The sequence below is a fragment of the Diadema antillarum genome, unplaced genomic scaffold (assembly GCF_040938485.1).
Source record: "Diadema antillarum isolate AM-2024a unplaced genomic scaffold, OU_Dant_1.0 seq00000675_RagTag, whole genome shotgun sequence".
In the NCBI taxonomy this organism is placed as follows: Eukaryota; Metazoa; Echinodermata; class Echinoidea; order Diadematoida; family Diadematidae; genus Diadema; species Diadema antillarum.
The window spans coordinates 542,934-567,067 of NW_027271581.1; the positions used below are offsets into that span (position 1 = coordinate 542,934).

General features: G+C 37.3%; 1 protein-coding gene across 1 annotated transcript; it reads left to right on the top strand.

Moving 5' to 3' along the window:
• Positions 1-1,957: 1,957 nt before the first annotated feature.
• On the top strand, positions 1,958-23,593 carry LOC139736985 (O-acyltransferase like protein-like). The gene is made up of 15 exons (XM_071647658.1): positions 1,958-2,095; positions 2,838-3,006; positions 3,828-4,003; positions 4,788-4,866; positions 7,750-7,834; positions 8,095-8,540; positions 9,084-9,251; positions 10,314-10,407; positions 10,795-11,074; positions 11,592-11,671; positions 12,531-12,635; positions 13,789-13,933; positions 15,325-15,514; positions 16,236-16,378; positions 23,456-23,593. Exons 1-15 carry the CDS (start codon positions 1,958-1,960, stop codon positions 23,591-23,593), a joined length of 2,436 nt encoding a protein of 811 aa, XP_071503759.1.
• Positions 23,594-24,134: the final 541 nt, after the last annotated feature.

Consider the following 24,134-nt stretch of genomic DNA (forward strand, 5'->3'; position numbering starts at 1 on the left):
GCGTCGTTTTGGGTCAGCTCCACCCTGATTTAAACAGATTTTTCCGGTTGCAAAGAGCAGGCCAGTTGAGCGGTAATTTATGCTTTGTCTTTCTAATTGTATATACAGTGCATACAAAATAATGTATGCGAAGATTGTTGCAAAAGATCATTTTACATTAACTGCTAGAGTGTAAATATTGATGATAATCAACGCTGCCATGATTGACGTCGTTCCGTTTATTTTCATTAATCAATTGTTATCAACGTTTTCATAATTTGTCGTCAGATGTGTCATAATGAATGGGTGTATCATTGCCGCAACCAATAATCTTAGGAGGCCGATGCTTGTGTTGAATTTTTCTATTCAGAATTATCGTGATAATTTTCTTGAAAGCATTATCTGCTATTATGATCACTCGGAAAGAGTCATATTTTGTTACAGCTAAGCTGAAGTGACAGGTGATGGGCTTGTCCTAATTCTCTCATAACTTGTATCACTGCAATTCCTTTCCAAAATGGTCAGCTTAAAGCATCTTCTGAAGCTATTACAAAGTTTAAAAAGCGCAAAGCAAAAGGCACCAAAGTGTCTTATCTGATACTAGTATTTACAGGTGTATAGGCAAAGTGCGTTCGACCGATAATCAGTGTAGACCTACCCGTAATTACGTCATTAAGAAAAAAAAAAAACCGCAAAACCTAACATAGCTGAGGTTGATCATGTTTGATGTGGGCAATCATAGCAGTTGGTGTCAATAATTATACTTAGCACTCCCCATATATTATACAGCCGTGATCGACAGATATGATAATGATCATATACAATGCTGTATCGAGCTGCTACGCATTGCATTAGGTATAGGCCTGCTACTCATGGACTATCATAATGGTTCGTTATAATGCAGTTTAAGATTTATCTGTACATGTAATATCTTAATCCTTACGAGCTCCTCAACCAACAAAAAGACTAGGGGTAAAGCGACGTCAGATTATAAGCCTGCTCAACAGAACGACGTCATCAAGTTAAAATGATGCACAAAGATGTGATGGATATACAGACAAAAGTGGTTATCTTTATGTACATCGACTCCATCATTGTCATCAATCCCTATACACCATTCCATTGTACCAAGAAACTTAAATTCAAATTTGTATATACGAGTTGTTATCTTATCATAACAAAATGTTGATATACCTACAAAAAGCAGGAGGATGATGTATAATTGTTCCCAGTTTCTACTGTAAAACAAGGAATGTCCGGGTGCATCTTAATTTCGCGAGAGTCAAGATTCTCAAAATTACATGCACGCGAAAGTTCTTGTCTATACACTGTATAAATTAAATGCCTGTGACAGTTCGCAAAAGTTTCATGCCGCGAAATATTATTTTGCTTTACATTAATGGGGCAACGTTAATCTTGAGTTTCGTTAGTTCTAAAATTGATTATTGCAGGACAAGAATTTATGTCTCAATAATTATTTTACTGTATTCAACTTATCCCCCATTCGGACCACAGCCATGAAATTTCACCTAAATCTTACTCAGCGTATACCTAGAGCGTTGTTTCTCGTGGATGACAATGACCCTGCTAATCAAGAGGATATGCGTTTCTCGCTGATGTAGGCCTATATTTTACAATATTTTACAAGTATATGATTTGAGGATTTCTGATGAATAAAAATCCCGCAGATTTACTGTCATTTTTCCCAGTCTTTCAAAATTCACGAAATTAAAGTGATCAAATATAATTGTAATTCAAAAGCTACCACGTCTTCAAGTAGTGGAATAATCATAACTGTAAGGATACGAATGTTTGTAAGTTTTTCCGAAATGCCCTGTGATAGTTCGCATCACCCCCTATATTTTCATATGATCGCTGTTATGAAATGTATCTTTATCAACATTAAGTGATACAATTTATATTCTACTATTGGTTTTCATGTAATTCCCTGATACAAAACGAGTGCGCTTGGTTCGAAATGATTGAGAGCTTGTTTGGTCTTTCTTTGCCATCAGATGACGAAGTCTTTCGGGATTTCCAACGCTCTGTGACGAAATACGGATTAGACTTTGACGAAACCCTCGACCTCCTCACGAACAAGCAAAAGTTTTTGGAAGTAAGTTCCTTGTATAGAGAGGTGATGTACCGCTATAAAAGAAAAGAAAAAAGACAAGTTCATTCATTATGCTCTCCGAGTTGCTTTCACCTGGTGTAATGTCGCGAACAACTTCTGCATTTTAAAGTGAGTAACTTTAAAAGATTTTACTTTATTTTGTATAGATTATAAGATTACTTTATTTTGTATTACTTTATTTTGTATTAATTACTTTATTTTGTATAGATTATAAGATCTATACAAAATCTCTATAATGTATCGAATACTTTCGTATAACAATAACCAGTAACAAGTTAAGTCAGCGGATATACGAGAACAACTTTCAGTAAAGTCGATATTTTTACTGTGTTAGCGGCAACCGATCAAGATTTTGTTAAAGTAAGTTTTAGGTATCATTTTTCGTATGACTGAACATGCTGTGAGTTGATGGCTCTCACCCCATTTTTTTTTTGTTTCTTTGTTGTTTCTATCTTAATGGGAATGACTTGATCGGTATAAAGATGAAATTGTGACTGATTGAAAAGAATTTGCCCAACATCAAACAAACATGATGAATGTGTGAATCGCAAAAGGAAAGCTCTCAATTTGATACATTTTTTTATCATCATAACAACTGCATCGGTTAGCGTTTTATGATTGAAGGTTTTATCATACTTTATATCAATAAGTAGGCAAAAGTATATTAGGAAATGCTGTAAATGATTCCATGATCATCAATCTCCGTCAATTTCTGTCCATTCAGCGCCAAAATGAGATGATTGCAGAATTCAGGAGAAAGTCCCGAGTCGTGGACTATCCCACGGGTCGGCGTTTCTATGTCTTAGCCGATGACGCGGTATCGCAGCAATGCCTCGACGATGTCGAACGATACGAGACCGACTTGGCGAACAGGGTCTGGTACGCCACGATAAGTAAGAATCGTGAAGATACATACTAATTACTGTAACCTTTGCCCTTTATCTTTATGTAAATACCTATTTACATAATTTTTTCATATTCATCAGGTTTATAAGTCTTTTCTTCCTCCCCATCCCTCTCCCTCTCTCTTTAAGTTTTCCCTTCATTTAAATCCATATACAGGACATTTGACCCTCCCATTTACTCTCAATCAGCTTCATATACTTTCGTTCAACTATTCTGTCCAAATGCAGTTTTGGCATGATGTTATAACTATTATACTGTTACTGATCATAAAGATCTAAATCTCTTATCAGTCTCCTGCATTTTTTCATCATGACGTAAAATCTAACACTCATTTTATTCATCCACAACATTTTTTCAATCATCAATGTAATTTTTAGCATGATTTGATGATGATGGCTATGGTGGTGGTGGTGACGATGATGATGGTGAGTATAATCATGATTATCATAATTATGTTGTCATTACTATTACTTCTCTAATTATCATCTCTGTTATTGTCTATCATTTTATTATCATTATCACTATTCTAGTAGAATAGTAGCAGTAGTAGTTGTTGTTGTAATAGTATAGTGTTAGTAGTAGTAGTAATAGTGTAGTGGTGGTAGTAGTAGTAATAGTAGTAGTAGTAGAAGTAGAATAGTTGTAATAGTAGTTGTTGTAGTAGTAGTAGTAGTAGTAGAAGAAGTAGAAGTAGAAGAAGAAGAAGAAGAAGTAGTAGTAGTAGTAGTAGTAGAAGTAGTAGCAGTGATTGAAGTAGCATAGTATTAAAATTATTGTACACACTCAATTTACTTTCATGACACCATAGTGGCAGATTCGGAAGGGAAGCCGAACCTCCGCCAGAGCCTTCGCACTTTCAACTTCAAGTACCCGGGCAACGTGTGGCTCTGCAAGTCTGTGAAGAAGAACGGGACCTTTGCGGCCCCCTTCGACGCCAAGTACTGCTACACAAGGACCCCGTTTGGGCAGGACTTGACGGGCGAGGTAAGTGTTAGTTAGGACACACCTTGTTTAATTTTCTAATCTGTTTTGTTTTCCTCGCAGCTGTCTTTATAGCGACTCCAAAAAAGTATAAGTGAGGGGGACTATAATAGGATATCACATCGATAAACTTATGCAGATATGCTAATGTAATTAGAATACTATACGACATGCAAAATAATACAAAGAAAACAAAACAATATCAAGAAATTAAGACATCATTTGATGTAATCATTTCGGCTATAAATGCATTAAAACACGAAACATCTTCTTTTTTTTCTTCCACATCCTAATATCTTCACAAGCTTGCTATAAAAAAGCACGCAGTACTTATTCAATGAGAATTTCATTTTGTTTTCTACACAAAATATTATAGATTATGTATCTTACATTCAATCATAGATGATGTATCTTACATTCAATAATCACTATATAGTTGATCTAATTTCTTATGTACTTGAACTCGTGAAAATGCAGTGGAAGGACAGAGAAAGAGAGAGTATTAAAGATAGATTGCGAGAGACCCAAGCCTACGAAAATATCTTGAAAGACGTAAGAAAAGCTTCGTAAATAATTATCATAAAAATGCTCCGAGATCTCCCATCAGTAAAGCAAGAGTACAATGATATTCTTTTTTAAAGTTAAAATATAGTCAATTGGTGGTGTATGAGAGTCTGTGCTTTGTCGTGAGTATATTAAAATCAGAATGGTAAGAATTCGATTCTTGTAAGAAGATTTCAACACTGTCCACAGTGACGATTCGTCTTTCCAATGTCGGTGATCTCAGGGGGCGAATTACCTGGGGTATGGGACCTGTTGGCCGGCAACGTGTACACAGGACGAGATCAACACCTTATCACAGAAGAGTAAGACATTAATTCAGTTCTTTGTATTTTTTTTTTTTTTTTTGGTTGTTATTACAAGCTCGTCATCAGAAGTATAGGTTGGAGTTAATACATTGTGTGAGAAGCCAAGAAGTGATATAGCCGCAAAGTCATCTATTTCATTTTATGAAAACCTATAGAGACTGGAACAAAATAATTCATCCAACAGGACGAAGAAGATTTAAAAAAAAGAGAGGGGAATCACAGTCAGCGAAATGTTGGTTACAATACTGACACGACTCCTTTTCACGTTGCAAATTATGGCAGTGATGCCTAACCTAATACATACTGATAATAATGTAGATATGATTTTGGAGACGCACCTTTGGTTCCAACTTCGTGATTTTCTGACGAGCTTTCTCTTCTATGTAATTACTAATCATGACATCATGGTAGATTCAGATGATATCACGTGTTCACTGACATTTATTGAGCAGCGATGCCGATAAATTGCCGTGCATTAATAGAATTTAATGTGATGGGTGCTAATATAGGTTAAAACCTTCATATCTCTGATCAAATTGAACAACTAAACCTTCCTACTAAGGTAATGAGACACTTCTGAAACTGTAACTATGATCATCGCGAACTCTTTCAGAACATTAAGGTCATACACTAACTATCATATTATCCCCTAAATTAGTTGTTTTCCGCTTTATGAAAGAGGAAAAAAAAAACTTAATCATGATGTTATTACTGGATGGAAAATTATTGCCCCTCCCCGAAAATTATAACTTTAATACTTATACATTAATTATTCTTTTCAAAATAAGTAGAGTAAGTTGTAGTATCGACGGCTATGAAGCATCAAAACGTCATTACAACTTAAAGTTACGTAACTTTTAAGGCAGCGAATAAATTATTGAGGGTATTTACAGTTTCAAAGTACAAAGTATTTCCTCTGGAATTGCGTAATAGATCTGTGTTTGACAACGGCAGGACGTGACATAGAAAGCAACGATAAATTATAATTATTGTATATAAATTACATTGATGTTTGTTTTGGACGTTGCTTTGGATGGTTTTTTTTTTCACTACAGGTGACTATGTTCGTTTCGTATAAACTTTTAATAGGATGCGGATAATGCTGCAAGAAATTTATATTTCGGACGTCTCATCGCTGTACTCACAGCACACTACAAAGCAAGCGTACTGGCGCACATACTGACAAACAAACAGATAATCCTTGTCTGTTTGGTCGTAGTCTTCCTGACAAATCTTGCCTCACCTCCGTGTTGTTCACTGATCGTGTGTACATCTGAACTGATCGACAAACATTATCTAATAAATGCGATTATAAAGGGAGAGGCCCATCTGTGGACTTCTCACGCCCTTGTTTACCTTGAAATTACGAAACACGAACAACACTGACTGCGCGGATGATTGTTGAACTTGCTTCTTTATGCGTGGCGACATTGGATTAGCATTCCTACGTACCCAATGTATAATGGCAGTTTAGTCCATAAAAAGAGGAATATAATTTGTTTCGTAATAACGTTTGAAGGAGATATGATTACACTGTTGTTTGTAGGAACACGTGTACCCAACCTACAACTGTATCAAGGGTATGGACTAAATAAAATAATGAGGAATGTAAAAGCAGAATTTCTATCCTTTCTCCATGTATTGAAAGACAGATAATATAGATAGATAGATAGATAGATAGATAGATAGAGAGAGAGAGAGAGAGAGAGAGAGAGAAAAGGAAGGGGGGGGGGTTACCTTCGTACGCATGTTATCACCAATCTTTGCCTATAATAGTGATATCAGGTTAGGTCTTTCACAACGCTTTTGAGTGAATAAAGAAAACGAATATCAGTTTTGCTTCTTTTTTCAACCTTTTCGTTGCTTTTCCATTCAAACTTGTAATGGAATTTTGTTGTTGTTGTTGTTTACCCATCGTTTGTAATTTCTTCTTGATTTGATGTAAGAAGAAGAAAATCATCCTTATATCTTGGTAGTAACCTTGTTCCGTGTGTATAACTCATGAACAAAGGCACTTAGCTTTAGAATCTACTGTAGTATACATTCTTGTTCTTGCCTAATTGGGCCCGTGTTCCATGTTCTGTGTTCCGTGTTTTGTGTTTTGTGATATTCTATTACTTTAGTCCGAAGTAAAATTAGTGAATCTAGCTATGTTACAACGTTGATAATTAATATTATTGCCACTGCCATCTTACACTGTAAACACATCGGTGTTAGATTTAACACCACGGGTGTTAAATCTAACACCGATCAAACTTCAATAAAGGACCACACCCACAGGTGTTAAAAATGCACTGTGATGGTGTTGAAAAGTGTTCACCTGACACTTCGTGGTGTTAATTTGACACTGTACCTGGTGTTATTTTGACACTGTACTGGTGTTAATTCAAAAATGACACCACATGGTGTTGATTTGATATTTGTTGATGTTAATATCAATGGTTTAACACCCGTCCAGCTTCAATAAGAGACCACACCAGCTGGTGTTACTTTGGTGTAAATTTATTTTCACATTTTTTCAAAAGTCTAGTATTTTAATGTAAAATTCTTGATCGTCTTGTTTAAATTAAAAATCAACAAAAAGTGCAGTTACTAAGAAACTCTTCAAAAAACAGTTTAAAATTCGGAAATGACACCCGTAGGTGTTAATCTAACACCATAAATGAGCACCGAAAATTTAACACCAGCTCGGTGTTCACTATTTAACACCGGACTTTTTGCAGTGTACATGTATATCAGCTCTGTAGAAAATTGTTATCATAATAGATACAGAATATGTAAACGGACACTCTGATGGACAGCCTGCAGGCGCATCATGTGCATTTTGTTGCATTTAAAAATGCATTTTATTAGAAATCGTACGTTTTTATTTTTCTAAAGGTTGGGCCATTGCTCTGACGAACGGAACTTACGTGGTGGATTGCCAAGAGCCCGAACCTTGGAGAACAGCCGACATTGCTTTCCTGTAAGTATCATCACCACAGTGACAGATTCTCCATTTGCTTTCATTAACGCTCATCTTACCAACTTGTATTTAATGTTGTTGTTGTTTTTTTTTTGGATTTAAAATCGAAATTGAGTTGAGTTGAATTTGAAAAAAAGCGCATTGCAGTTAAAGTACGTAATGCTGCCACAATTTCCGTTTCATTTAACGCTTTGCCTACCATTTCATCTCAGCTAATCTTGATTCATTCATTTTGTCTTTCTTTTCCCTGTGTGTATCAGCACCCTGCTTTCCTTCTTTGCATTGTTGGTATGCATTGGCACCTTCTACGAGATTTATCTCCAAGTTCTAGTCTTGGGAAGGATCGAGGAATTGCGCTGTGATAAAAAGTACCGATTCGACGACGAAGTGCATGCCGACAAAGAGAAACAAGACCCTCCGGTTATCGTCACCGAAAAGGCCACGAAGGCAGTTGGAAGCGAAAAGAGTATCGACGAGGATCTTGATGACGACAACGATCGCGACTCGGCTCTGACGTCGTCTTCGGAGGAGATCGACAACCAGTCCAGCAACGCTGATGACCGGTCTAACGACGATGGTGTGGTGAACGAAGGTTTCAGGAGTGACGAAGAGACGTCGATCCATCCGAGGAAGACTGTCACCATTGAGGAGTTCGACGTCGAGCAACCGACATCGGGCGGAAGCAAGAGCATTGCTCGCAGATGGGGTAAATAACCAATGCGTATCTTAGCAACGTGCAATAAGTTGTACCAATCAGTCTCACTATTCATTTCTATTTTATCATGGTCGGAGTGCGCATAAAACTTCGCTATAAAACCATCCCGGTGCTTGTACATGACAAATGTTTCTCGTATCAAGGAATATCTTTGGTCGGCAGATTTTAAAAACAAAGAAGTAGAACTTTCTTTTGTTGAGAGCAGTGCCAGTACTGAAAAAAAAAATTGCCATGGCAAACTGGGAATTGTAATCATGCTTGTCAAAATATATACTTATAATACGTTCTCGAAGTTGTAATAATGATAAATATCAAAATCATAGTCATTGTTTTTCAACTGCAGTCATTTTAATTCATTTCATAAGAAGCAATTTAATGATAACAATGATAATGAGGGCTGCCGTATTTATGTCTATTACATTTTATCATAATTGATTTGGGATATCTTGTATTCAGTCAGGTAAATCTAAATTGCAAATCATCTTGATGAGGGCATTGATCTCATCCCTCCCAACCCGCCTTCCTTTTTTGCAGAGCTCCTAGATGGCGTCTTGATCTCCTTTTCGATGGTCACCAACTGTAAGAAGATATTTAGCGCCAAGAAGACCAAGAACACCATGGCCTCACTGAATGGGATTCGTGTTCTCAGCATGCTTTGGGTTATTCTAGGTCACACCGTGGCATTCTACATCGGCCGATTTGGTACGTCAATCAAAATTTGGTTCCTTCGCTTTCTCGTTTACTGAGCTACCAATCTCTTACCCACTCCATTGTTATACAGAGTGAAAAATACGTGGGCCGACAGGTAGCTATAGCCTATAGGTCTATACATAGAAAGAGAAAAAAGACAACAACAACAAAAGACGACGACGACGACAACAACAACAACAACAAAACAACAACAACAACAACAACAACAACAACAACAACAACAAGACAAAGATGGCAGATGAGAGAGAGATAGCTTATACAAATATACTTGAGAGTTTCTTGTGAAAACTATTCAAATGGACAGAGATGATGACGCAATTGTACAATAAATGGAGGGCTCACCGAGGTCCATAGTTTCAGCCAGAAAACTTTCGAAATTAGGCTGTGGTGATTATCTGTGTTATATTTTGGATTTAACAAATATGTAAACGAAAAAGGGGGGGGGGATCGGTACTCGACAGCCACGTGCCACAGAGCCAGTGATCGGAAACTGAAAAACTTAGCGGCGGTGACACTGAGTAAATGTTGCACGTCCATCTACTGCCCATCGAAGAGTCTGGTGATGTCTGAATGCTTGTACCTTTGGGAGTTGTAATTGTTCATCACAGGTATAGCTGCAACATCATTTCACGAATATCATTTCTGAAAATTTTGTCAAAAGTGATGTCATTTCCTAAATAGTATACCATGCAGTGTCACACATGTGATACTAACATTCTGAAATAATCGAAAATACATGATTATAATCACGTGAAGCTCTTTAAATCAATCATTGTAGGATAAATTTCTGATCCCAAACTATAAAGATATGAATAGGAAGATAGAGAAATCGTTGCAAAGGATAGATAAAGAGAGAGAAGGGGAGAGGGAGGGAGGGAGGTAGAGATGGAAACCTTTTGCAATTGGACATAAACCCGTGGACGTAAAATTCAAGTATAAAGTAAGTCCAAAGCTGCTATGATGCTTATCATGTATCGCGACAAAAATACTTATCTTATTGTTCATGTCCATTCATATTTTTTCATTTCTTTTGGATGGTCACCATGGTTACAGAGAATCCCAGACAACTTTTCGACATGTACCAGGAGTATGGCTTTTGGGCGATAGTCAAGGGAGACATCTCAGTGGACACCTTCTTCGTTCTCAGGTGAGGTTTTTGAGAAAAACAAAAAAAAAAAGATGGATACTGACTCTTTCGTCACGTAAGTGTCCACTAGTAATACAAAGTACCTACTGCAGAATGTGCTCTTGCGGTCGTAGTTGCGATACATTATGTTACAAAAGATATGAGTTTTAAATTGCGTTTCAAGCTATGTTTCAGTACCTAAATGAAGTCTAAGGTCATTCAAGAGTATAATGATTTTAATAATAGCATTGCTTCATTTAATCGAGCATTCAGGATCGAGCTCAACTGTATTGTTAAATCTCTTTCATGTCTCAACTTACCTTGTCTTTTTTCATTCATATTTGTTTTGCATTGTTTGTAATAAGATATTAACTCTTTCATCTGCTTTCCATTTTTATCCCAATACAGTGGGTTTCTGGTTACCTTTCTGACGCTCAAAGCCCTCGATGGCCAGAAGCTCCGGACCGGCTACGAGTGGGCGGTATTCTACTTCCATCGCTGGTGGCGCTTGACCCCCGTCTACATGGTGGCCATGGGAATGAACGCTCTCATGTTCCCGCATTTCGGCCAGGGCTTGTGGCGTGACGAGATGAACGAGTTCACGCGGTCCTTCTGCCGGAAGTACTGGTGGACACACCCACTTTACGTCAACAACCTCGTCCCCTTCGACGCGAGCACGGAAGACACGGTAAAGTTTAACTTGTTGTCTCCATCTGCGTGAACTTCACTATTTCTACCTTCACACTTATTTTTTGTTTTAGAGTTTGTTATTTTAAGACAATTTATCTTTCAGGTGTGTATGAGTAGAAAAGTTGTGGTTAGATCCGATCTGCAAGTTATACTCACTGCTCCAGATTTGTCAAGTTTATTTGATCATTATGACTTCCGATAATCAATAATGAATAAAGGAATCGTCTCTGTGATGTACGGACACAAGGTGACTGTATTATTACCTGAAATATATAATTCATTTATTCATGTACTGATATATCATTGATGCTGGATAGCTCCGTGTCTGTTTGGTGGAATGCATGCTGAAAATTAGAAGAGGCTTTTAGTATATCCTCTTGAAGCGTTTATTGCTGTGCATGATTATTTTTCCACCGATGCATATATTCATAATTATTGTTTGCATAGTTGTATTAATAATTATTTCAGTCCTGTTCTATCGTTCGTAATAATATCCCCCTTCTCTCTCTCTGCAGTGCTTTGGTTTGTCCTGGTACCTGGCAAATGACATGCAGTTTTTCATCATAAGCCCCATCATCATCGTTCTTCTCCACAAGTGCGTATTTTTTTTTTCACTCAGTATCATTTCAGAAAATGGCTCTCAAAATACGGAAGACATAATATTCAGAAAAATAATTTTTCAGCAATGGGATTGATTGCCGATTGAGACGATTATGATATAACCATAACTTGTAAGATGAAGAGTATATAGCGACTAATGTTTAACAGTGTCTCTACGCATTGTTTTTGGATGGAGTAAAGATTCATTGATCGACTGATTCACAATCTGTTTTGTTTTAATTTTGTCAAATCCTCTGCCGTTTTTTGCTATTCTCTTATCTTGTCTTTCTAACAAATTTATGACATAATTAGGGTCTTGAAAGCTGAGTTTTATTATCTCCTTTTGAGTATAATTTATCTTAGTGCATGCCTATTGTCACAGATTGTTTTTTTTTCAAGTTTCTGAATTTTTGTATAGGTCTGCTTGTTCCTCATAAAATTGGATTGTTGATATATTGAAAATGACCCAAACCAAATAGGATAGAAAACTTTCGCGGTATCACATCGAGGTGTTAAAGGAAAAGAAAAGAAATCCAACTCAGGACTATTGTTGGATTGTAGGGTTATGGTGTGCGAAGTGGTTTGCATTTCATTGTGTCTAAGGTAATGCGCTTCGACCTGAAGTTTGAGTTTGGATCTATTTTAGTTGACCTCGTATAAAGCTATCACATTAATGTTTGAAAAACAAGCAACCACAAACCCGGCACGCACAGACGCTAGACTTGAAATTTACCTTTGGCGACCCAAACTTTAATTGTGTGAAACCTGTAAACTTCAGAAAAGCCAGACAATATGAATGTTCGTGTACACGTCTCAATAGTTTCATGACTTTTATCTTTTCCACAATGCAATAGGAAAGGCAAAGCTGGCATGGCGCTGATCACTTCGATAATGCTCGTGTCGCTGGGGGCGCTTTTTGGTATCAACTGGTACTGGGGGCTCACCATCAATGGCACAGAGTAAGTGAAGGGAACTTTCTAATAGCAACATTCGACTAACGTCTAATGACGTTTAGAATAGCACTGCGAAATACAAACCAATATATATATATATATATATATATATATATATATATACATATAATGTATCTGTTTCTGACTTTATTTTTCTGTTATTACAGTGGCTTATCCTTTCATCTATTGCAGAACCATCTGCTGATAAACATTCTTCTATAACACTTGACAACTCCATAATTATCAATCTACCATCCTTTAACCGTAATGCCCCTGTGACCTGTCTAACTCTTGATCTAAAAGAAAAAACAATAACGAAAAGAAAACAACAACGACTACCCCCCCCCCCCCCAAAAAAAAAGACCCTATAGGACGGGTAGACAAACTTTTCTCCAGTCAGGGAAAGGTGTAGCCCTACTTACGAGCATAAAGAACATAATCTGAAGGGAATCACTGGGCGTACGAATGCACGAAGACGTGCTGAGCAAAAATAATATAATCTAAAGGCAATCATAGGGAGTCATGCATCAATATTATCACTTTATGAGTTAGTCAAACAGCCGTGTGTAATTGGATGACCATGGTCACGTGATAGTGTAGCGTCCATGAGCAGAACAGTTTGTCATCATTGGTCATGACCCGTTCTCCCGCGGGGTACTTTTTTGTGTAGGGCCTAAACGGGATGGTTTTATATTTCGTTTTAATATATTTCAAGCCCGGCTCCCCAGGGCCGGTGGAACAGGGGGGGGGGGGGGGGTCATCCCCGGTTCTACACACTTTTCTGGAGAGTAAATAGGAAAACACAGGGTCTAAACACTTGCCCCCCCTTTTTTTTGTACCCCGGAAGTGACACTAGAAAAAAAATATAGGGCCTATATATATAACGGTGTAGGAGACGGCGTAGAAGTGCGGGGAAGGCCTTTTCTCTTTCTCTCTTTTTTTCTTCTATATTTTTTTGTTTGTTGCTTTGTTAGCTAATGAAACCCGGAAGTAGCACCAGAAATATAAACTTGACCCACCACCACTTTTAAAAACGTGGCGCCAGCCATGCTCCCGATGAAATATTTTGTATGGCTCCTCCTCGCTGGTCATAATCTGTATGTTATTGTTTCAACATTATTTTGCTGTTCTTGTGTATATAAATGTGGATGCCTTTCAGACCTTACAATGACCGCGTCATCGAGCCGCCCAACCGTGACCTGACGTACTCCAAGCCATATACCCGTATTCCAACCTACCTTGTCGGCATGGTACTCGGCTACATCATGTTTACACTGAAAGGAAAGAAACCAAAAATTCACTTTGTGAGTATTAATCATTGTAAATGATCATCCTTTTTCCTCTTCTGTAGCCCCCCCCCCCCCCCAAAAAAAAAAACAAGAAAGAAAAGAAATCAAAACAAAACAAAATGTGCAAAGGGCGGTGAAAATTCAAAATCAAATTCAAACTTTATTTTAACTTTTTTTTAAATAGAATGTACAAGGAACAATATGATAAATTTGACATGCGAGTCGTTGAGAATATACATAGCCAGACAGGGATGACAACATGTTCATGTCTACATGATCAGTACACACACACACACACACACACACACACACACACACATACACACACAAAAAAAAATAACACACACTCTATATACACACTCTTCGAAAAAAAGTGGAGGTACCCACTCAAAAGACTATGCTTGTATCATGTGGGTACCTCTGAGGGAAAGGGAGAAATGGGGGGGGGGGGCGTGAAAAGCTTACAACTACAAAGAGTGCGGGAAACTGGGAAAGTCAGGAATTAAAAAAAAAGCAAAAGTGTGAAAAAAAGGAACAGAAAATAGGGAGAAGAGGAAGAGAGGGGAAGAAAAAGAAAGAAAAACCTAAATCATTTTGATGCATACACCAAGGACCAAAGCCCACAGAGACAATTAGCCAAGCGTCTTCGAGAGTGACACAAACAGTGTCGAGCTGCTTTCTAGCGGAAAAGAAACCGCATGCCTTATGCAGCCTTATTCAAATTTACCACAATGGATAGAAATGAAATTAAGCGAATAAACCACTTAGTGGTATGTCATTGAAATCGGGCGAAATTCTAATTAGATAGTTATGTGATTTCAAGTTAACACGATGTCATGTTTGTTTATCGGTTTGTTTGTTTGTTTGTTTGTTTTTTGCTTTTGTTTTAAGCACACATCACTTACTTTAGTGCTCTACAGTGCAATAGTAAGTGACTATTATGGGCTAATCAAAACATGAAGTCACGCATCTCTCGTTGCCTAGCAAAGAAAAAACAACTCTCCACCTTTTTAAACTCCTTATCAAAATCTTCCAGTTTTGCTATACGGTCAAACAAAGATGATCAACCCCCCCCCCCCAAAAAAAAAGGGCAAATCATTGTTGCGAAATGGTAACGAAGTAAAGTGTAACTCTTCCTACATTCCATGCACAAGCCAATGTCTTGAGTATTTTTGCAGACACTGACTTTGACTTAAAAGAGATGTGTCAACAAAATTCCCCCCAAAAGGTCATGAAATTATGCAAATACTCTTCAGGATGAATTATGTCTTGTCAGGAAAAGCGCACAAGTTATTTGTGAATACCCGATATAGTAATGAGTATTACACCTCCAACTTGATGAAAATACATACCTCAAACGAATTTCTGTGTCTCTGTGTCTATCTGTCTGTCTGTCTGTCTCTCAGTTTTTCGTTCTTCTCGGATGGTGCGTTTCCTTCACGACGCTCTACTGCGTGGTATACGGTCAGGCATGGAGCGTGGACTACTACCTGACCATACCGCAAGCCGAGGCGGTGATGTATCTCACTTTCAACCGGGTTGCCTGGGGCGTGGGAGTCGCTTGGATGATGTTCGCCTGCCTAACGGGCTACGGAGGTATGAACACTTTTCGTAAACCATCTTGCGGTTGTTTTTTTTTTTTTTTGAAAAATAAAACTGTTTTGAATACTGTAGGCGAATCATGTCCAGCTAGATTTAGAGATTAATTTTCTTTATCCAATATCAATATAATGAGATAATAATGATAATAATGATAATAGTGATAATAATGATAATAATAACAATAAGAATAGTAGTAGTAATAATAATAATGATAATGATAATAATAGTAATAGTTACAGTGATGATAATGATAATAATAACAATGATAATAATAGTAATAGTAATGATGATAATAATAATGATAATAATAATAATAATAATAATAATAACAATAGTAATAAAATGATAATGATAATAATAATGATAATAATAATAATAATAATAACAACAATAGTAATAAAATGATAATGATAATAATAATGATAATGATAACCTAATTATGATACACAAGAATGATAGATGCTAGACCTTTTACAAATCAAAGTAAATTTATTCACTTTTCTTTTTTCAATAACAGGCAAAAGACAGAAGCGAAACATATATGTCGTGCAAATATTGATGTAAGGCCAGCCAATTCAAAGAATAACATCTGTATGCAGGACATTTCCGGATCTCTCTTATATCCCGTTATCCCGTATCCCATTTGATTTTGTGCCTGTATGAAGAGGTTGCACAACTTTTCAACTAAATTAAATTCCTACCTTCTCTTTTTCAGGACCGATCGCTGTCTTCTTGGAGTGGAAATTCTGGATCCCCTTGGCCCGTCTCTCCTACTGTACATACCTTATCCATGCAAGCATCTGCTACGCCAAAGTATTTTCCGATCAGATTCTCTGGCACGTGACCCCAATTGCGATAGTGAGTTCGATTTCCTTCTTCTTTTCTTACCATTCATATCTAATTTCTTCATTATTCTGTTGTTACAATCTCGGGGTCATCCCATAAGACCGACACCCACGAGTCATACAGTCCACGAGTCCGACATTGAAAAGAGGTCCATGTGTCAAACAGCTCACGAGTCATACAGTTCATGAGTTCGACACTAGGCAAGTAAAGCCCATGAGTTCGACGCTAGGTAAAATCAGCCCACGAGTTCGACAGATATAACACGAGGCTTAATGTGTCGGTCTCGTAGGCCTTGTTAGCTTAGTGTCGAAGTCATGGGCTGTTTGACTCGTGAGCTGTATAACTCATGGGCTGTGTGACTCGTGAGCTCTATGACTCATGGGTTGTATGACTCGTGAGCTCTATGACTCGTGGGCTGTATGACTCGTGGGTGTTGGTCTCATGACGTGCACCCACAATCTCAAGGAGGAGATGGGCACGACCAACTGAACAAGCATCATTTCATTGACTCTCAACAACAGACATTCTTAAAGGGGAAATCTAATCCAAAAATAACTTAGTCTGACACAAAAAAGAGTAAAATCTTTCGAATTCAACGATTAATAAATTGACTGAAATCGGATGAAAAATAAGGAAGTTGTGATTTTTTTTAAGTTATGCTAATTTCTGCAAAACAGTTCTTGTACAGCGGGTATGGATATTCAAATTAGTGAGCTGACCATGTAATAACCTCACAATTTTCAATCGATCGTGTTCCAAAAATGACGAAAATTCAATGTTTATGTCACAGAAATCTGAAACATGATGTTTTTCTAGCTGAATAACTTTAGAATAGTGATCACTTAGATATCAGGATTTGAAATATATATCAAGAAATTGTGGGATTCTTTCACCATAAATTCAGGAATATTGAAGTGAGGTATTATTGGAAAGGTTTTATTTTCCCCTATCTGATGATGGACTAACATTAAAATGCTTCAAAATGGCCTTTAATTTGTTTTGTGATAAAACTCTTCATACGTGAATAAATATATTGTATTTGATAGGCCTACATAATATTGATAGATAGGTACATGTTTACAATATGCATTATTGTGCGTCTATTTGTAAAGTGTGTGTGTGTGTGTGTGTGTGTGTGTGTGTGTGTGTGTAAGTGTGTTCACATACATAGAGCCTAAGGACTGTCACGTCTCTAAAAGTAATCACGACATCTTTAACTCTTTAAAGTAGTCTAGATTTCTCGATGTCCTGAAGAATAGAAAGTCACAACCATCTATATGTATGTGGGAAGGATAAACAGTATTTCGAGTTATACCCTGCCACAGTTAGCGTAGTTCTGTTTATGCCATCGAATTGATTGATTTATCGCAGGGTCAAGAGTTAACGAAGACAAGAAAAGCACCAAGTTTTTTGGTTGTAGACTCGTCACGATGAAAGAGAGATAATTGTATATAAAATAAGACGGGATGTAGCGTAGTTGACAGAAAGATCGGTCTGTAATCTTGTGGTTGCGGGTATGTTCCTGATTTCACGGAATCCTCTCCTACGGAGGAGAGCAGCCGCAAAAAGTAATATATATATATATATATATATATATATATATATATATATTGTATATATATATATATATATATATATATATATATATATATTGATAAGGTAGTCCACGTGTTGGCAAGATAAAAAGATAAGTAACAAAACTGCAACAAAGTTCATGCTGTATTCACCAACGGTTTATTTCTTCACTTGAGAAAGGACGGCGAGACGTTTGAAGCCGAAAGTCAATTATTCTGACAGCCTTCGACCAAAAGAATCGAATGTAACATTCGCGGATACAGATTTAACAATTGGGCTGGCCCTTAAATCGGGATAGTAAAGGACATTGCTCATGTCAAGAGAGCTTCATTTGTGCGATCAGTGCGGGATATCTTTTCATCGACGTAACCAACTGGAAAAAATCCAGAAATTGACACAAGATGAATGTAATCAGATGCCGAAAGAGACTCAGCTTTCATTCCAATACTGCCATGACTGCGGAAATGTATTACAAAACGTTGCCGACCAACGACGTGACGGGGAAACCGTTCACATGGCACCTCTCTTTGTCTGCAAAACATGTGGAAAGGAGTATACTACCAAACATTACTTAAGTCGCTACCTCAAAAGGCGCCATGATTTATCACAATCAGAAGCCGGTGACAAAATCCTACCCACTAGTGCTCACACTGACCATGGTGCTACTACAGCTACTGATGACCATCTTCCTCACATGGGACCATCGGATCAGTCAACCACACCAGCTGAAAACCAATTGCGTACCCTGGATGATGTGTGTGAGGAACATCGAAGCTCAATCGAGACACACTGGAGGGTCAGTTATAGAGTTCGGCACGTCTGTAATTTCGAATTTGACGGTCTCCGACCCGAGAAGATGAGAGAGTTTGCGGAGGAAATATTTGAGAAACAAGAAACTGCGTACAAAGTCAGCGTGGCCTTTGGGTTCATTCTTCGCCACACTGAGACGCAGGGCCTAAAATATCAGCCCCCGTCGTCTAACGACCCACTGTTCACGGTACCTCATGAAATAACTGACCGAGCATCACAGGAGGTGTTCATCCAAGAACTCTTGCGAGCAGGCTCTTTGGAATATGCAAGAAAGTGCAAGAGACCCAAGTCAGAATGGACTGTGTATCGCATCACCAATATTTCCTTCTACGTGTACCCTCGCCCGGCTTTTTCAATCGATTGACAATACACTATTCTTTCAGACTACATTCAAAGAAACAGTAAGTGGTCTGAACTTCACGGCAATGAAAACAATCTCCATCTCGCCCGTTGTTTATTAGTATCCCTTTGTCTAGCATTCGGTGCTAAGTAGAAAAGGCGAAGAATCAACGATAGCATACTCCCGGAAGTTCTCTTCAAAATCCAACGAAAAGTTCAAAGGTGAATTATAAAGGTCATGTTTACCTTTGGGAGTAGTGATTTAAAAAAAAAACTGTTCAAGATATCACTTTTGATGCATATGTGCATGTAGGTCAGTTGAATCACTGACAAAACATCCTACCACATAAAACATTTGCCCTAAAGCCTAAAATTGAAGGAGATATCACATTTTCTTTTCATCAAACCATAAATGTAGATAGTTTCGTCTGGAAACATTTTTGTTATGACTACTGTTCACATTCTGTATATTTTAATATTTAACATCGATTATACTGGTTCAAATTTTTACATTGGTTGTTTCTATCCCTGACTCACATTTTAGAACTATTTTGAAGCACTAATGCTGGGTTTTTGTTTCATCTGCAAATGGTAAATTATGCCTTTAAAACATCTTTGAGCGAGACATCTTATTTTGCCACTGAACTATACTGGCCAAAAAAGGAGGAGGAGGAGAAGAAGAAGAAGAAGAAGAAGAAGAAGAAGAAGAAAAGAAGAAGAAGAAGAAGAAGAAGAAGAAGGAGAAGAAGAAGAAGAAGAAGAAGACGAATGAGAAGGAGAAGAAGAAGATCCAATTCGCGCGGGACAACCAAGCAGCACGCGCGCCGGAGAATCGTTGGAAGATGGAGAAATATGTAAATACCGCGTAATAGACTTTCACGACAATCACTTCAGCTCATTATCGGACATTAACCGAATATTTCAAGCAATTTGAATGTCGAAAGTGTGGGGTAAACTGTGGAAGTACGGTTAGAAATAACTTCATCACGAGTCTATTAAATTTATGGCACAGTATTGGTTGAGTTGAGGATTCAGCTTTCAAGTTTTTGTGAGATACTTAGAAACCACTTCATAAAGTGTTAAAGAGCATACAATTCTAAAAGGAAATCAGAGTTTATTTGATGAAAATTGGTTTTAAAAATGGCTGACACCAAAAAGATTCCAAAACCAAAGAAAGGATACGAAAAAAGGAAGGTTCCCACTTTTATTAGGTCCGCTTTAATTGTTCTGGATATCTCAGTAATTAGTCTTACATCGTCAAGGTGCATAGCAATATTGATTTGGCGAACATGGCGAACGTCAGAGTATAGTTAGTAAGTTCGGTAAAACATGACAAAGAATAAACTATACAATCTTTTGACACACAAGCGTGTCTGTTTATGGTAAGAGGCCTAACCTAGGCCCATGCTCGAAGTCCTGATGAAATAAACAAGTCATACTTCGATAATTCGAAAATGATCCCTGTTTCTTTGATATTTCCATGGTGTTAAACAGAGCATCGTTTCCGTATATAGCCATATACATTGTACTTGCCCTGCGTGTTGGCAGTACTATACATAGAAATAATAATGTCACAATAGAGGAATGCATTAAATGCCAATTACTTTGATTATATATATATATATATATATATATATATATATATATAATATATATATACATATATATACATATATATACATATATGTATATACATATATATACACATACATGTACAGAAGCCATAAAGCCCTGTTGTAATATATATACAATATGTGTATATATCTACTGTATACATATACATATATGCATACGTATACTTAAACTACTACAAGCGCTTCCAGATTTGTCCTCGAAACTAGGTGTTTCTCCTGAAGTTACAGACTGTTGGACTAACTGTCAATGTGCTGTCATAACCAGCCCTTTAGCAGTAACCATGGTAATGGGTTCTGCAACTGTAGCTTGCAGGCAAGACATCACAGGTTCTCTGAAAAGGAACAGTTTTTCGTTCCAAACATGGTAGGATGTCACCAAATACCGCTTTTTCTCATCTCCGTTTACTCGTCTATAGTATGCGTTTCAAATTGATCTCACTCAGTGAAAATTTGAGGCATTTAATAGGGTGATTGTTTCTGAAGCAACGCCACGCCGCCAACAACAAAAAAAAAATCTAAATGATACCATATTCAGGTAATCGTGATCCTTAAGGTTCAAATTAAACCAAATAAACACCAAACATTATTATGAAATCCTGCTCAGTATTATACTAGTCACTGTGGACAGGAAATACAATGTTTTAATGTATGTGCAATGTGCGTCTGCATATGTATGTATATATATATATATATATATATATATATATATATATATATATAATATATATATATATAAATACATATATACATATATAATATATATATATATATATATATATATATATATATATATATATTATATAAACGATTAATGTAAATTCAAATGGCCTTTCATTAACAAGATCCACACGCTACAAGTACACACAGCTACTTGTATGTCGATCGTCTATTTCATAAAACATAGGAACAACAGACGATTTCTTTGTGTATACATTCTTTTTCTAAAACACCTCTAGGTATCTTTAACCGCCCACGTGACTCAAGCTATGAAGAGAGTTCTATCTTTTATAGCTTTCTATTCCTGGAGAAGAATGGAACCTATACATGTACATCCAACGAACGGATCATCGTCCATCTAAAACAGACTTACAGTGAATAAATGTATGGTCCCTAAGATGATTCGAAGATGTAAAAAAACAAAAAACAAAAAAAAAACATTTACATTTACAATAGCCATACGCATCATTCCAGAAATCTCCTTAAACAAAACGGGAAATGAATTACTGAAATTCATTACGGTCAGCTGTTAGCAACAACACAGCAATTACTATCAAATTCAGGGAGGTATTCTTTATTATCATCTATTTTGAGCAAAAATCAGACCATATCCCCTATCTATCGCTGAAATCTGCCAATCAGTATGATACCGATCGCGCGCACAATTTTACTGCATCTAAAACAAATTATCCACTATCCTAATTTTTTTTTTGTTCTCGATCTCAAATCTATTGTTCTCGATGACGCACTTTTACATAATACCAATCCTGTCGATCGGAACGATTGGGATGATATTTTGGGTCGAACGGGTACATATGAAGGGTTTGTTTGCAAAAACCGATAAGTCCATTTTTGAAGATTTTGAAGTACGATCTCTGTCATAAAGTACAAAATAATACCTTTTAAATGATAATATTGGTCACTATAAGGCATATTTTTGAAGTTATGGTCAAAAGAAGCAAACATTTTCTTATTATTTTCTTTATTTTTCTTGACCTTTAATCGCAAATATCTCCATTTGGCAAATATGGACTTATTGGTTTTTGCAAACAAACTCTTCAATATTATCTCGGGAAGAGAAGAGAATGACAAAGAAATTTCAGTTTCTTTCTGCATTCTGTTTTCAGTACAATGCATAGCAAAATATGACGGTATGTCATAATATAAATCACAATGAATTGTTCAAACGCATTGATAAAAATTGTGGGCTACGATTGTACATGCGTAAAGTAACGTATATCGGAAATGCGGAGGACCATCTTCATAAGCCGAGCTTGATTAGGAAGATGACCCCAGGTAAACTTACAACACAATAGATGAAACTATCATGAAAATACAACTCTCTATCACCATTCACGTTATGATGAATAGTAGTGAAGAATTAACATTCTAGTGTGTGTTGTGCTGTGATAATGCTGATCTGTAAAAATGAGTTGCCCTTATGTTCAATTAATTGGATGGGACCAAAAGAACAGAAGAAAATGTTATTGACAAAGAGAGCGAGAGGGAGTGGGGAGGGGGCTGGAGAGAGAGAGAGAGAGAGAGAGAGAGAGAGAGAAAGGAAATGGTCAGAGAGGGCGGTGGGTTGGCTCAGACGGTAGTGCGTCTGCCTCACGATCCTAAGGACCCGGGTTCGAACCCGAGTTTGGACTGAGCAATGTTGTGTGTAATCATACCGTCCCCTCTGGCAAGACGCAAAACACTCTGTCCCTCGGATAGGACATAGAGTGGAAGTCCCCTGTGTGAGAGAGTCACAACTCATGCACGTAAAAGATCCCGCTTCATTCATTCATCGCAAAGAGCAGGGTGTTTAACCCCGTGAAGTGGTCCCGCCTCACATCCAACTGGACAATGCTGGACCCCATGGAAGACCAGCTTTTAATTAGCATAGCTGAATATGGGCTATCCAGCCATCTTCTCAGATGGAAAATAAACAAACAAACAAAAAGAGGAGATGTATAACTTTTGTGTCATTTTCATCACCCTTTTCCTTTTCCGTTTCCTCATCTCACAGAGCTACGTGTTTACCGCCAACACCGTCTTCTCCTACATGGCCGCCATTGTACTCTGCCTCCTGGTCGAGGCCCCCACCATGGGACTGGAGAAAGTCATGTTTGGTGCCTACAAATCCCCGAAATTGAAAAAGAACTAAATGACAAAGATCTAAGCAGACGACAATGGAAGACGTTCTACACCGCCTTGACCAGGAAACACTAGATATCAAGGGCCTCATTTCTTAAAGGGGATCTCCGGATGATTTTCAGACTTTTACTGAACAACTATAGATTAGTTAAACCAAGTACAGAGTTTCTGAATTTATAGTGACTGGGATGAGAAATGAGAATGTTTCCAAAATTTATAACAAATTGCAATGAACAAAGATGATGACATGGCAGCCTCACCATAAGAATGCATGAGTTGGGGTTCAAGGAAGCAGAACAAAAGAATAAGGCATGCATATAGATTCTTCACAGGTGTGCTTGTTAAGCAGGTGGTATTGTAATGGAATTACACTGCTGCATTTCTGAAATATGTGAGGCTCTGATGTCATCAACACTGTTCAGTGTAATTTGTTTAAGATTTTCATTTTATTGGTTTCTCTGCTCAAGGGCAACAATGAATTCCACAAATCTATATATGGAGCTGTTTATTTATATACTACATGATGTGAAATTATGAAAATCATCCGGAAT